The sequence below is a fragment of the Balaenoptera acutorostrata genome, chromosome 10 (genome assembly GCF_949987535.1).
Source record: "Balaenoptera acutorostrata chromosome 10, mBalAcu1.1, whole genome shotgun sequence".
In the NCBI taxonomy this organism is placed as follows: Eukaryota; Metazoa; Chordata; class Mammalia; order Artiodactyla; family Balaenopteridae; genus Balaenoptera; species Balaenoptera acutorostrata.
In genome coordinates this window covers 46,937,666-46,952,404 of record NC_080073.1, presented here as the reverse complement: position 1 = coordinate 46,952,404, position 14,739 = coordinate 46,937,666, and the positions used below count along the sequence as shown (strand labels likewise).

Sequence of the window (14,739 nt, the reverse complement as noted above, 5' to 3'; positions counted from 1 at the left end):
CTTCACAAACTAGCTTCATACAGGCAAAGACCTCCATCAGTCAGCCCAGCTAGAGATTCTGGGAATGTCTCAAACATTCTGGAGATGTATCTTTTCTGGGCTTGTGCATGTATTTTCCCAATTAGGGAAGTCTGCTGGTTTCTTTTTTAGGCGTTTGTAATCTCTTCCTCCCTCTGGTCTCTGTCTTCAGTACTGCAGGTTCTCTGGTATTTCAGCAATCTCTCCTTTGTTTTTATTGGCCCCCCAGGCATCCAAAGTATCCAGGATCCTCTCCAGTGCCCTGAGTCTAATGAGACAGAAACCAGTTCCTAGGGAAGTCCCTTGAAAAGATGGAACGTACATTGAATGTACGTTACACTTCTCTATCCACAAGTTGGGTGTTTTCTCCCAATTGTGCTGAGCTGTGCCAGCTTGGAGGAAAGGTTATCATAGGTGAAATCCAACAGCTTTTCTTACTCACTTACTCATTCTAAAGCAGCTGTTTTTAGCTTTGTGCTTCCCTAGAGTACTGTAGCTTCTTAGCTGTTTTCTGAAGTTCTCACAAAGGCTTTTTGGACTGTATGTTGTTCTTAAGTCAGTGTCTCTGTGGGGGAACAAGGTTTGGGACTTCCTATCCTGTCATACAGCTGACATCACTCTGGTCTCCAAGTGTTTTAATAAGAGTCTGGTATGACCTTAGGCTCAGCTTCTCTCTTGGGCCTGGCAACCCCACACAAGGAGCTCTCCCATAAAATCACATGCTTTCTTTAAAGGGCAGGTTTTTGGCTTTAGTGCAAGAGTAGAACTTGCAGTCGGTCTGTTATAAGGTGGCATGAGAAAGGGCTTCCTATGGCCCCAGCTCTTCTGAAGGTAGTTCTTTAATGCATTCACTTTGGTGCTGACTCCCTGCCCCAATCCTTTCCTTTTGTGGGGTTGAATCTGACATTGGCCTTCTTCTGAGGCTCCTTTGGGAGGACCTGCCTTTGTCTCAGGAGACTTGAGCAGCACTTTCCACTCCATAAGTTCTATATTCAGAAGTTCTGGCAAATTCTCTTGTTTTCCAGTCTTGTTCTTTTTAGACTAAATTTCTGTCATTTCAGGGGACCCTGGGGAAGTAGAAGAAGTACATGTGCATGCTTGATCTACCATCTTAAAATGAAATTCCCTGATTTTTTTTTTTCCTTAAGAGCCTAATTCCATAGTTTTTTTCAATCTCAGCTTCATTGATCATTTCTTATTAATTGGTACTTCACACTTAGTTTGTCTGATAATCAGCAGAGGATGCTGTTTTGAAGGACTTTTCTTTTATTCAGTGAACTCTGAATGGAAAGAGGTAATGTGGCAGACCTACCACTGTAGAAATCAAATTAACTTTTCAGAATTCCAAGAATTCAGCTCTAATTTGCATTTTCTGTTTCAGAAGAGACAGGGTTGGGGACACACTGCTACAAACATAGCTGCTACTGTTGATCATATCATGAATTTTCTAGTTTTTTAAAATAAAATGGTTCCTCTCACTCTCTGTGCACCTGGCACGAGACTCCCAAGAGTCTGACAGCCCTGCAGTGACCACAGGTGAGCGACACAGTGATGGTGAAGTGGGCAGTACTTTACCACTGGCACAGAAAACATGTAGCTTCTGAGTGCCAATTTTCTCTGGTCCTGTTCTTTTTCCCTTTCCCAACCAAGGCACCCTATAATCATTACCTGAACTATATTGTCATGGGTAGCCAACTTCTTTGTATTTATTAGTTTAAAAATTCTGCCCATCTCCCCACCCCACCCCTCACTGTTTCTCTACTTTGTTTAGGATAAATTTTGTGAGTTTCATTTTAAAGGAAGATTGTTGGTGAAGAATCACAATCATGGCCCATAAAATGTCTTCTCTTTTCATAAAGAGGCTATGAAAAGCCAACCCAGCTATTCATTTTGAGTGTGTTTTTCTTCAGATCTGAGCAGATTTGTATTTTATCTTAGGCTTTCTTTTATTTATGAAAACAAGTAAAAATAGCTAAAATTCTTTTCACAATTTTTTTCCTCTGTTCAGTTAGCATAAAGTAGTTCCCAGCCTTGAAACAGATTTTCTGTATGAAAAATATGAGATTTTAAAAATTAATCTTTTGAAGCACAGTGCTATAAATGTTATTTAGGTTTCTAGGCTAGACTACAAAAGCTTACTTAATCCATCATGATGCTCAACTTGAATTCTGGATCCTGGGTACAAGAACCCACTAAGAAGAAAGAGGGGGGTAATGTATCCTTTCCTGATCATTCGAAGAAAGAGGGGGGTAATGTATCCTTTCCTGATCATTCAGACAATGTTGGTTCCTCTCTGCTCCTCTTTACCCCTCTTCCTTGAAGCTGATACCCTGTGTTGCAGCAGCTGTGATGCCTTCCCCGTCCCACTCCCAAGGTCTCAAGGTTATTGGGGTGGGGGAGTACAGAGAGAGAGTGTTTGCTAATGCCAGCTAATTAACTTAATTAACAGGCATCTGTGAATGGTGATGCTTCTTAACCCTCCCAGAATATTTTCCCTTTTTAAAGATGCTGTGTGTTATGCCACATAAACCTAAAATTGGTGAAACTTCTAAGAGTGTAGCAAAGTGGGGGGAAAAAATCAGTGGACAGAAGGTTTTGATAGGTAAGGTGGGAGAAGGCCACCACTGAAGCCGTCTGGCCCTGCATCATTGTGCTCAGTGCATTTGCAGAGTGTGTGATTGCTTTTGCCAGCTTCTTGGACTCCCGATTAAAAGCCAGACTCTCTGAGCTGCAGGTTGTCTGGTCTGGGTCTGTTTACTGGGCATATGGGCAGTGGTGACCAGGTGGGTTAGGAGCGTGGCAGGGCACGTGTAGTTTGTTTTTTAAATGAGTGGAATCCCTGTGTTCTTTTTCACATAAGTGTTTTTTACCCTGTACAAAAGTAATGCATGTCTGTTAAAGACTAAAGATAAAGAGGTTGCCCAAAGTGCCACCATCCAAACAAAATTTCATTGTGAAGATGTTGATATTTCTTCCAATCTAGTTAATAAAGTTGGCATTTTTATTTTGTTCTCTGAGACACTTTTTTTTTTTCTGCTGAAGATTATGATTATCTGATTTGAGGAAAGGATATTTAATGATGATTTGTGATTAGCTCTGCAAAAGAAAAGTGAGAACGCAAGGTGTAATTCTCACCTGTCCTTCCTCATTTTAAGTATTGAATTGCATACTCTAAGCAATAAATGTGTTTTAAAATTCTTAAGTCTCAAATTAGTGCCTTTAAATGCTTCTGTCCCTCGTGGTCAGCTCTCTCTCCTCGATAGGGACCACATCAGACCCCCTGTTTATGGCTAAGCCCCTGCCTGGCACGGCAGCCTGGCTCTGTGCCTTGGAACTTCTTCCAGGACCTTCACCTTTGGCCATTCTCTTGGTTCCATCCCCAAAGCATCTCAACATGTTTAGGACTTATACCTTTAAAGAACAAACACCTGGCCAGCACGGGTCTCTGTCCAGGTGCCGCCTCGCCCCTCACCCCTCCTTTGCAGGAAGACTCTCTGAACCCTGTGGTCGGCACCTCCCTCCTCCAGCCTTGCCTGCCAGTCTCTTCCCAGCCCACTGAGTCCTGCTTCTGCAACCACTCAGCCGAAGCCACTCCCACCAGGGTCACCAGAGGCCTCCTGGTGGATAAACCTATATGTTCCTCCTCAGGCTTCATGTACTTGACCCTCCGACACCCTCCTTGACTGGCTTCTTTCTCTCCCCTTGGCTTCTGAAACTCCAGAACCTCCTAAATTTCTGCCGATTGCCGCCTGCTGCTTATCAGGCTTCTTGCTGGCCCCTCCCCTTCGCTCGACACGCATGTTTCGGTTCCCCCACTTCCATCCTCTGCCATCGTCTTGCCATCTCGTCTTTCCTCTCTCTCACCACACAGCCTTGCAAATCTCGTCCACTCCCATGGCTTTATCTGCCACTTACACACATACAGCAGTGACCCAAATCTCTGCCTCCTTGACTCGTCTACCATACTACGTGCTGGACGTGTCCACTTAGACACTCCACAGACATCTGAAAATCCACAACCCGCGCAGACCCCTTCTCCCCTCTGGCCTGCCCCCCGTCCTGTGCTTATCAGTTCAGTGCGTGAGTCACGGCGGTCTGGCGAGTCTGCTGCTAACGAGCCCTCCGGTCACTCCTGGAGCTTCGGCCCCACGGCTCTAACGCACACCCAGGTCACCCTGCTCACTTGCCTGCACTTCCACACTCGCCCACGCCCCTTGCCACAGACAGAGAAATCTGATTGAGTCATTCCTGTGCTCGTGCCTTCAGCGCCCCCTCACTCTGCTGCCTGTTTCCCCGGGCTCCTGGTTGCCTCTGCAGCCCCTCTCTTTTCAGCCTCCCCATCCCTTTGTCCGTTTGCCCTCTCTGTGGAAGCCCTTCGGCCCCCTCTCCTTGCCTGGCTAACTCCTTCTCATCCATCATGTCTCTGTTCAAACTTAACTTCTTCAGGAAGCCCTCTCTGACCTGCTGGTCCAAGTGCTCGTGCTCTCATGTGTGTACCCTGCCAGTACCACTCCCACGTGGCGTTGTGATGGCCTGTCCTTACTCATCTCCCCACCTAGACTGTGCGCCAGGACATCAGCCCTTTCACTGCAGTGGCCAGCGCAGCAGTCATGAATGGAGCGATGGACACAGGGCTACTGCCCTGCTGGCTTCTGGTGGTGTGGGAACCAGTGAAGAGTGCCGGCCGTGCGGCTTGCGGGGCTCTTCAAGGAGCGTGACCCTGGGGTTGTTACGTGGGACGTGAAAAGCTTGAAATAAGCAGGTCTACTAGGAACTTTTTTGCAAATGTAGTTCCAAAGAAAATGATTTCTCTACATATGGGCTTTTAAAAGCATTTATTATAGAATATTTTGGGGGAAGTAAACCATAGAGAACCACTCATAAAAGCTTGTTGCTGCATAAGTGTTTTAACCATGTTAAAATGACTTCCTGTTTTAACTAATATTGTCTAATAAATACCAACTTTTTTTCAATTCAAGAGAGCTTTATGAACATTTCATATGGAAACCGAGGTCTGTGGCAACCTTGCCCAGTCACCCAGTAGCCAATCCTGGTTCCCAAAGAAGAGTTGACACATCTTACAGGTTCCCTGTAAGGGAAGTCCTTGACAGGGTCTTCTTTCTCAATAATTCCTCCTGAGACTCCAAAGAAGAGAAAACGGGGACAGACTTGCTAGGAGAGATGGGATAGGGCCAGTGACCGGGTCATGGTGGAGCTCTGGCAACTTGAGGACACACAGTTTCTGAAACATACAGATTTCTTTTCATTCACTAATTTGTTTATTTCTTGTCTAACAATTCTACTGAAGAGGTTAAGTCTTATATAAAGTTATATCTCAGTGCTCCAGTGTAATGAAGTAATGACACAGTATAGCTCTTTCTAAATTATTCATTTGTTCTTTGTTGATTATCTCCAGGTTCCTGTTAATTCACTTCACTTAGTTCAGAATTATAACACATGATGTCATCTGTTTTATCTTCTTGTTTTCACACTATAGACACCTAATCAGTATCTTCCAGTTTCTTCTTTGGTCCTGGTAGTCACATTTCAGTGAAGACTGCCCTTCCCTGGTCCACTCCAGGTCTCCTGCTAATACCAGGCAGTGCCTGGCCTGCCCTGGGGTTCTGCCGGTTTTCAAGTTTTTGTATTGAATTATTGCTTGTTCTGGCACGATATTGATTTCCTTCATTATTTCATGCTTCTCCCAGGAGATATCCACATGTTATTTATCCTTCATCCCCCTTTTGAAAATAACACAGTAAGGAATTCACTTATTTTTTTTCAGCTATCTTCCTTTTCTGTCGGTAATTCAATGCGACATTTCTTACAGGCTGTTCCATCTCCTTCACTGATTTTCTTAATGCCTTTTAATTATTTCTTACCTTTAAAATTTATTATCCAGCCTGTAATATTTAGTAATTCATGCTGTCATCAAAGAGGCAACTTTAAGGATCATTCAGCTTTCTGTGGGTCTTGATCCTGGTCACAAGATGAAGGCAGAATTAGAGAAACATCGAGTCGAGGCTGTGCATCTGAGGAGCTGGCTTACCAGGGGAAGCAGTCCTATTGGCTTATTTCTGCAGAGAAAGAAGCATAATTATAAACCTCATATTATTATGTTAGAAAACCTCTGTATGGTGTTGGTGTAGAAGGGAAATAAAATAGCCAGGTTCTAAGTTACCCATGTTATAAAGGATACGTTTTACATAATATAAAGGATACACTCTACATTTCTGTATACATTTCTGCCTCATGATATGTGGAGTCCGCAGCATAAGGTAGCACATTACAGCCGATCAACTCATCAATATTTATTGATTGTCATTTCATGAAAGAAACAGCACCAGACACTACTGGGGATGCAGAGGATACAAGGCACCAAAAGGCACATGCACGTTCCACGTAACTCAGCCTGAAGTACAGCACAGGCAGGATGTTGTTACACAAAGAGCAACGTTTGGCTCTGCACACGTTGCACACTAAATACATTGGGGATTAAGACGCGTAAAAAAAAGCATTTGGTGGGAGACTTCTCAGAATAAACTTTATTTTTCACTGAGAGCAGCATATGGTATCATTTTAAGGGAATAGCTGGTTTTAAAAGAATAAATCAAAGTAAGTCAATAATTATTGAATGGGCCACAGTGGGATGCATTAAATTTAACTCATGGACCTGGTTGATCTGTGATACATCACAGGCCAGTAATTAGAAGTGACCCAAGATTAACGAGAAGGATCACAGTGTTGAGGTGCTAATTTGTCTCCTCGCCCACATGGTCTGATGTGTCCCTGCAACGTGTGCTCTTTCTTGTTTTCAGCACGCACTCCTGGCTTTGAAGTTCATCCTTGCATTTGCCATACCTGATAAGCCACGGCATATCCAGATGAAACTGGCCAGATTGGAATTTGAATCTTTGGAGGCACTCAAGCAGCAGGTAAGGGCAACTGTCCTGAAAATAAAAATGTATTTCTTTAGCAAATGCCAGGAAACATAAGTCAGAGAGCTCACTCTCAGCTTTTACTTCAGCCTTGAAGTTACCAGTTTAAATAAGTATAGAAGATTCCAGTTTTTAATTTTTATTTATTTATTTTATTTTTGGCTGTGTTGGGTCTTCGTTGCTGCATGCAGGCTTTCTCTAATTGCGGCGAGCGGGGCCTACTCTTCGTTGTGGTGCGCGGGCTTCTCATTGCGGTGGCTTCTCTTGTTGTGGAGCACGGGTTCTAGGCGCGCATGCTTCAGTAGTTGTGGCACATGGGCTCAGTAGTTGTGGCTCATGGGCTCTAGAGCGCAGGCTCAGTAGTTGTGGTTCACAAGCTTAGTTGCTCCGCAGCATGTGGGATCTTCCCAGACCAGGGCTCGGACCTGTGTCCCCTGCATTGGCAGGCGGATTCTTAACCACTGTGCCACCAGGGAAGTCCCTCAGTTTTGTTTTGTTTTTTTAAATTTTTATTTCATATTGGAGTATAGTTGATTTACAATGTTGTTTGTTTCAGGTGTACAGCAACCTGATTCAGTTACACATATCCATATATCCATTCTTTTTCAGATTCTTTTCCCATTTAGGTTATTACAGAATATTGAGCAGAGTTCTCTGTGCTATACAGTAGGTCCTTGTTGGTTATGTATTTTAAATATAGTAGTATGTATATGTCAATCCCAAAACTCCCAATTTATCCCTACCCCCCTTACCCTTTGGTAACCATAAATTTGTTTTCTAAGTCTATGGGTCTGTTTCTGTTTTGTAAATAAGTTCATTTGTATCATTTTTTTTTTTAGATTCTGCATATAAGTGAGATCATATATTTGTCTTTCTCTGACTTACTTGACTTAGTATGATAATCTCCAGGTCCATGCATGTTGCTGCAAATGGCATTATTTAATTCTTTTAATTGCTGAGTGATATTCCATTGTATATATGGACCACATCTTCTTTATCCATTCATCTTTCAATGGACATTTTGGTTGTTTCCATGTCTTGGCTATTGTAAATAATGCTGCTATGAACACAGGGGTGCGTGTATCTTTTTTAATTAATTAATTAATTAATTAATTTTTGGCTGCATTGGGTCTTTGTTGCTGTGCACGGGCTTCCTCTAGTTGCGGCGAGCGGGTGCTACTCTTCGTTATGGTGCACAGGCTTCTCATTGCAGTGGCTTCTCTTGTTTCGGAGCACGGGCTCTAGGCACGCGGGCTCAGTAGTTGTGGCTCACGGGCTCTAGACCACAGGCTCAGTAGTGTGGCACACAGGCTTAGTTGCTCTGCAGCATGTGGGATCTTCCCGGACCAGGGCTTGAACCCGTGTCCCCTGCATTGGCAGGCAGATTCTTAACCATTGCGCCACCAGGGAAGCCCCTGTTTATAGGCTTTTTGCTGATGGCCATTCTGACCGGTATGAGGTGATATCTCGTTGTAGTTTTGATTTGCATTTCTCTAGTAATTAGTGATGTTGAGCATCTTTTCATGTGTCTCTTGGCCATCTGTATGTCTTCTTTGGAGAAATGTCTATTTAGGTCTTTTGCCCATTTTTTGATTGGGTTGTTTGTCTTTTTAGAGAAGATTCCTGTTTAGGATGGCATAACAAAACCAAATTCTTAATAATATGAGCAACAAATAGGTTTAAAGAACTAAACTAAGCAAAACAAAAATATTCAAGCAATGTTAAATGAAGACTAGGGCTGGCATTCAGCAAAAGAACCAGACAGAGATTTCCAAGAATCTCCCTGGGGCAGCTCCAGAGTTTCCAAGTCTACCTTCTACAGAAACATTAGGGGAGGAGAAGTGAGGAATTGGAATCCTGAATAATATCTCACAGAGCACGAGAGAGAATGGGAAAGTGTGGGCAGAAGCAGCAAAAAATGCCGTGGAGGTAGAATCCTCTTCCTGATGATTTCCACATTCTACCAAAGGATCCCCCCCACCCCTGCCCCAAAAAGAAAGAGAGAATTTAAAAAGCCATGCTGGAGTTCACCATTTTGGTGATTTTCTACCTGTAACAGAATGAGAGTCGGGAGACAAAAGATCCCTAGATGCCTAGAGCTGGTCATCTGCAGTGATACATAGGAATTTAACGAATGAGAAGATCAATAAGGCAGAGTCATCTGAGAGGACAAGCTCTGGGTCCAGGACCTCTCTGACCCACGCAGTCCTGTATGCTTCCAAACCACCTTTTACAGGAATATTTCCTTTTATATTTTGGGAATTGGGAGAAAAAAAACCTTGAGGAGGACCCACCCAAGCCAACCTTCTGACAGAAGCCAGGGCTCCAAGGGTGGTGCTCCAGATAGGGGAACCCCACATTGGGGCAGAACCTGACCCTGATTAGGTGGGGTGAGCCCAGCAGACTAAGACTTGTGATCAGAGTACAGAGAAGAGGGAGAGCCCCGGGTCCACCGCGTTTGCTGGGCTGATGTGTGTCACAGTGGGTGAGAAGACTGAATTAGCTGCGTTTGCTAGCTGTAGGGCAAGTTCACTTCGGGCCTCCGGGCTCACCAGTGTGTTTGTCTCTTAGATGGAAACGCAGCATCATGCTCAGTAGTGAAACACCAGCAGCATTCACAACAGTGTCAGGAGACCCATTATCACTACTGACGTTTAGCATCGTTCTGGAGGCGTAATCACTGTAGTTATACAAGAGGAAGAGATAAGTTCAAGGAACCCGGAAGAGGCAAAGTTACCATTACTTGAAGATTATAAGATTATGTGTCTAAAAATCACAAGATAAATTCTTATAACAATAGGAAAATTTGAAAAGAAGCAGGTTGTAAAGTTTATCTAAAATCATTTGTTTCCTTTCAAAAAAATAGTAACCAGTTTGAGAATATTATTGAGAGAAAAGTCCCATTTACAGAAGAAACCAAAATAAAAGCTGTAGGTGGTAATTTATGAAAACTATGTGGATAATCAATGTGAAGAATATTTTATAAACTCTACTGGGATCAAAAGATTCAATTTTGTGAAAATGTAATGCCAAGTCAAATATATAGAAATAAACATTTGAGAATAGCAAGGAAACTTCTGAAAAAGAAGAAAAATGAGGCCGCTAGCTCTGCCATGTTAAAGTGTATTTTGAATAATTCAATCGTCATGGTAATTAAATCCATTTTGAATGAGGGGAGAAATGGACAGGTCAGTGGAATAGATCAGAGATTCCATAAATGGACCCAAATAAAAATGGGCCTTTATGGTAAAAGTGACGTTTTATGTCAGTGGGAAAAAAAGAAAGATTGTTTGTTACATGGTTTGATGATGACAAACAGTTGTTTGGGGAAATTATTACACTTTATTCTACCTCATTTCTTATGTACCTCTCTGCCCTCCACCCAACAAAGTTCAGATGGTTGAGAAATTTAAACGTAAAAAACTTAAACCATAAAAGGTCATTAAAAAGCATGGGTACTTCTTCCAGTGGGAAATGCCTTTCTAATCAGGACACAAATCCCCGAATTTATAAAGGAAAATATTGATATAGTAAGATACAAGAAAATTTAAAACTTCTGTACCACAGAAAAAAAAGAAAATTGAAAAGATAAATTGGACGAACTGGGGAAATAATGTGCTCAGCTCTCACTTGGAGGAGAGGGCAGAGAGGTAGGATGGACGGGGAGGTTCCAAACAGTCTAACGTTCCTTAGACTCTGCGAGGAACACAGACCGTTATGAGGGCCTCAGTGTTGAGATTCTCAGCTTAGATGAGTCTTCTTTCCTGAACATAACCGCCTGAGCACGCCCGGGCGTCCTGCTGGACCCTCCTGGCTGTCCATGGCCACACCTCCTCGCCTCTCACAAGCATCCTTCTTCCACATTGCAGAAGGAAGCCACACCTCTCACCGTTTGGAACCCTACATGTGCCTTGTCCCCAGAGTTACCCCACCCCAACCAAGTAACAGAACCTTTCAAAACGGAGGTGTTGGGCTAAGCTGCATTCGATAAAGGCACCCCAATCTCCTGCCCTCCATCCTCTTAAGAAATGCATTTCCAAAATATAGCTAGAAATTTATGTTCAATGTTTATCAAAATGTGTACTCTGTTTATATAATTTTTATCATTTATGCACCAGTAATAATTGTAATGATCAGTCAGTCCAGAAGAAAATTTAAAATACTTATCGTGAGACTTCTGGTCATAGGGAATTTTAAAGGCTTCTTAAGTTTCAATTTATTGCAGCAAAGTATTAGAAAGAGATTGATGAAGACTTTCAAGCAAAAAAAAAAATTTATTAAGTTAAGATTCTTTGGGAGAAGTGGAAAGAAAATATTACTTCAAAGAAGAAAAAGAAGGAAAAACAAAATTTTTACTATTCATTAAGAGCATATGGATGTATCTTTTGAATGGGTGATGGTGGATATCACGTCACTATAATGTTTAGCATTTCTTGGATATCTTTAAAAGAGTGACCTCATAGTTTATTTTTAAGTGTCAGTATTTACAGTATGCTAGAAAATATATTTTTGCAACTATTTTACTTTATGATGAAAATTTTAGATGTCAACTTAAAATTGTGTGGGAGGGCATTTGGCATCCAAAAATTTTAAGGGTTATGTAAACAAAAAAAATGTTTTTAATGGAACAGCATTGTCTCTGGAAGAGTTTTGGTAGATCAGGTTTCTCCACTGATTACATTTCTAGTGAGGTTTTATAGATTGGGGCAGGCTGGCCATGTACACACCTTCACTCCAGGTCAAGGCAAGATCTTGCTTCATGTTAGGAAAGCTTTCCTCTCCTCTCACTCAGGATTTCACCCTGCCATGTATTTGTCTAAAAAGCAAAGGGTCTTTCTCGATGTTGGATATGACTAACATGTCTCTTGTTACTAAACACATTTACCTGAAAGTCCTACTTTAGAGCTGTCATGTTTGCTTTGGAGGGACTGGTGGATATTAGCATTTACTATGGATGTGACTAAATAACCTCCCAAGTCATCTCAGCTCCTGGATTCCTGTGTCTTCAGATACGCCCCACCTGACAGTAAAGCAAAGTCCAAAGTCGGCGACAAGTTTTGTTTATGCTCATCTTCACTGGGAAATGAAACATTAACCAAAATTCTATCTTATATTATTTAAAAAGAAAAAAAAAATCTAAGTGGTTTTAAGTCTGTTTGGGGTGTTTTCTCCTGAGGACATAGATGTGATTCTCTGATTAACATCCCCTTCTAAGAAAACGTGATTTTGGTGCCGATTTTGCTGTTAAGGTTCTGGTGGGACAGAGATGTCCAATAGCTGTCCACTCAGTATATTTATCAAACTCCTCCGTAGAAGGGTGTTCCTTGCTTGCGCTAATAGGTGACTTAAATTTGTGCACATGCAGCTCCAGTGTCTCGGATCCATCCAAGTAGGCAGGAGGCCATGATGAGTACTTGTGGTTTCTTAGGGCCTTGACTGCAAACCCAGGAAAAGCTTTCCTCCCCCCACCTACCGCCACTGCTTGTTTTTGTTAAAATTACAATCTGAGAATAAAAGGTCCAGAGTAAAACCTGGGCAGAAGGTCTTCTTTTGCTCGCTCTCTCTCTCCTGCTGGCCCAGGGCTTTGCTGCACGGTTGACACTGCTGCCTGGGCCGCCCAAGTTCATGCTGCTGCCAGTCGGAGACAAAGATTTTCATCACATTTCCTCTTCAGTCTCACTGTGCAGAGGTCCTGAAAAGTCTGAAAGGTCCTAGGTATGGAAGGTCACCCGCTTTGTGCTTTCCAAAAACTCAAATTCACTGGCGTGTCTTCAGTTTACTTGCTCAACTAGTGTCATTTCTAGGATATAGAATTTTTTCTTTTCTTTTTCTTTTTTTTTCTTTTAAACTCTGACATTTAACTATCTGCTTTGTAAACAAGTGGAGCCTCACCTCACTGGGCTATTCCCATGGACCAGAGGCAGAGAGAGCTTCTGCCATGTCTTCTGGTCAGTTGGTGAACTGTAATAAAAAATGGAGTTACGGAAAACATATTTAAGAATAAACCTCATTGATGCCTAGCCTGTCCCCAGACTCTTTCACTGTTAAGTGACCAGAAGTTGACAACAAGCTTGTCAATAGAAATGACTACTCATGAATAATTACTGTATTATGTTTAATTTATATTTGAATTGCTACCTTTCAACTCAGTTCCCATTTTATGGACAAAATGTGATTGGGAAATGTAAGTCATTGGACAGTTCTTAAATCAGGCTGTGCATCTTGAAAGTAGAACTTGCAAAAAATGCATGAGGCTGGGCCGCACACCATGAAGACTGATCCCCTAAAGCTAAGGTGGAGCCCAGATACCTACATTTTAAAAACCCCTCCTATTGCTCCACACCCCTTCCCTCAACCCCTACCTCCCAGCAGAGACAGATCCCAAGCACGGTCAGGTGAGCAAGTTCTGGGCCAAGTCCTGCCACAGGGAATGAGTTGGGTAATGTCTTTGCACCTCAGTTTTTTGTTTTATAGAATGAAAGTCTGTGGGAAGGGCCAGAAATGTACATGTTTTACCCAACACCCAAGTGATTCCAATGCAGGAGCCGTGGAGCCCACTTGGGGAAGTGCTCTGTGGTCCCGGCTATTCCTCCAGCTCGCGGCGGGGAGGGGGCCGTGGTGAGTGTGGGAATGAACATGGAGAGGAAGGGTACCCAGGGCAGTTATTTTTTCAGTGTCAGATGGGAAACTGTGGCATTTCTAAATATATAAGCAAATGAGATATACTTGAAGGTGAGAGGCGAACTGGGGAAAATAAAATTGTTTGCTTTGCAAAGGGCATTTTCAAATGATTAGACTTCAGTTAGTGAGACCTTTACAGAGAACTCTAGACAGTAAATATCATCCTAGTGATGCCCTTTTAGTTCTTTTCAAATTGATGTATTCAACTCGCAGTAATTTTAAGATCCAGTTAAAAATAGAAAGGAGTCTTATCCAGGTACCGTTTGCTCCTTGGATGGCCTGGAGCACAAGGGCACAACATCCTCAGTACCGTCATGCCTCTGGGCAGCCAGCCCCCTCGGGAGCCAAGCACCCGCAGAAGCCAGGGAGCTGGTCCAGATGGAGCCTTTGAGAAAGAGAACAGCCTCAGAAGTCAGTTGCAAGAACAGATAAGGACTTTAAGAAGACACCACAATGTGAATTATGGCCCTCAAGGGCTTCCAATCAAACGTGAGACCCTTGACCAGCAAGCCCGTTGGGCCAGCCTACATTATGTAATGTCTTTGTTTTCTAGGGTTAAGTATATTTCAACCATTTCCAACATTTCCCAAGAGCTTCTGAAGTTTTCTTTCCCTGCGTATTTGTGCTCTCAAGTTATGGTAGCTAGATATGCATTTTTAATGGAAAGTTAAGAGTTTTACAACATAGAATGAGGATGCTAAAATATTTGACCTTTGAATATGTAATCACATGTTGATCTGCCAACTTGTAGTTCGGAATGAAATCTTGAATCCAGATAAAGAATTGGCTTCTGAGAAAGCCAGTGGCAGTCAGTGCCGGAGCCTCGGTCCTTGGGGAGGGGATGGTTCATTTCCCAGGGCCTCCAGTCAGCCCCCGCCTAGTAAGCTCAAAGTAAAGGTAGACTGAAGTCCACAGTGTTTCCAGAGTTCAAGTGGCCCCTCTAAGCTGGCTTCTCCCTCTCTCCTGTGTCGGGAGTTTGTCTCACAGCCCTGTGCAGCTTCAGGGCAAGTGGCTTGACCCTCCTGTTTCATAATCTCCCCAAACAGTCCTAGCACACATGGGCAGAGTGAGGCTGCGGTGACACAGCATAAGACACACAGTG

The 14,739-nt window shown here is 42.9% G+C and overlaps 1 protein-coding gene across 2 annotated transcripts in view; it reads left to right on the top strand.

The window, feature by feature from the left end:
- The window catches only part of ANO10 (anoctamin 10), a 235,783-nt gene that overhangs the window by 170,488 nt on the left and 50,556 nt on the right, over positions 1 to 14,739 (top strand). For both annotated transcript variants that reach the window (XM_007193467.2, XM_057555504.1), the window contains exon 12: positions 6,837 to 6,953. In XM_007193467.2, the coding sequence (XP_007193529.2) occupies positions 6,837 to 6,953 (117 nt within the window). The remainder of the gene's footprint in view (positions 1 to 6,836; positions 6,954 to 14,739) is intronic.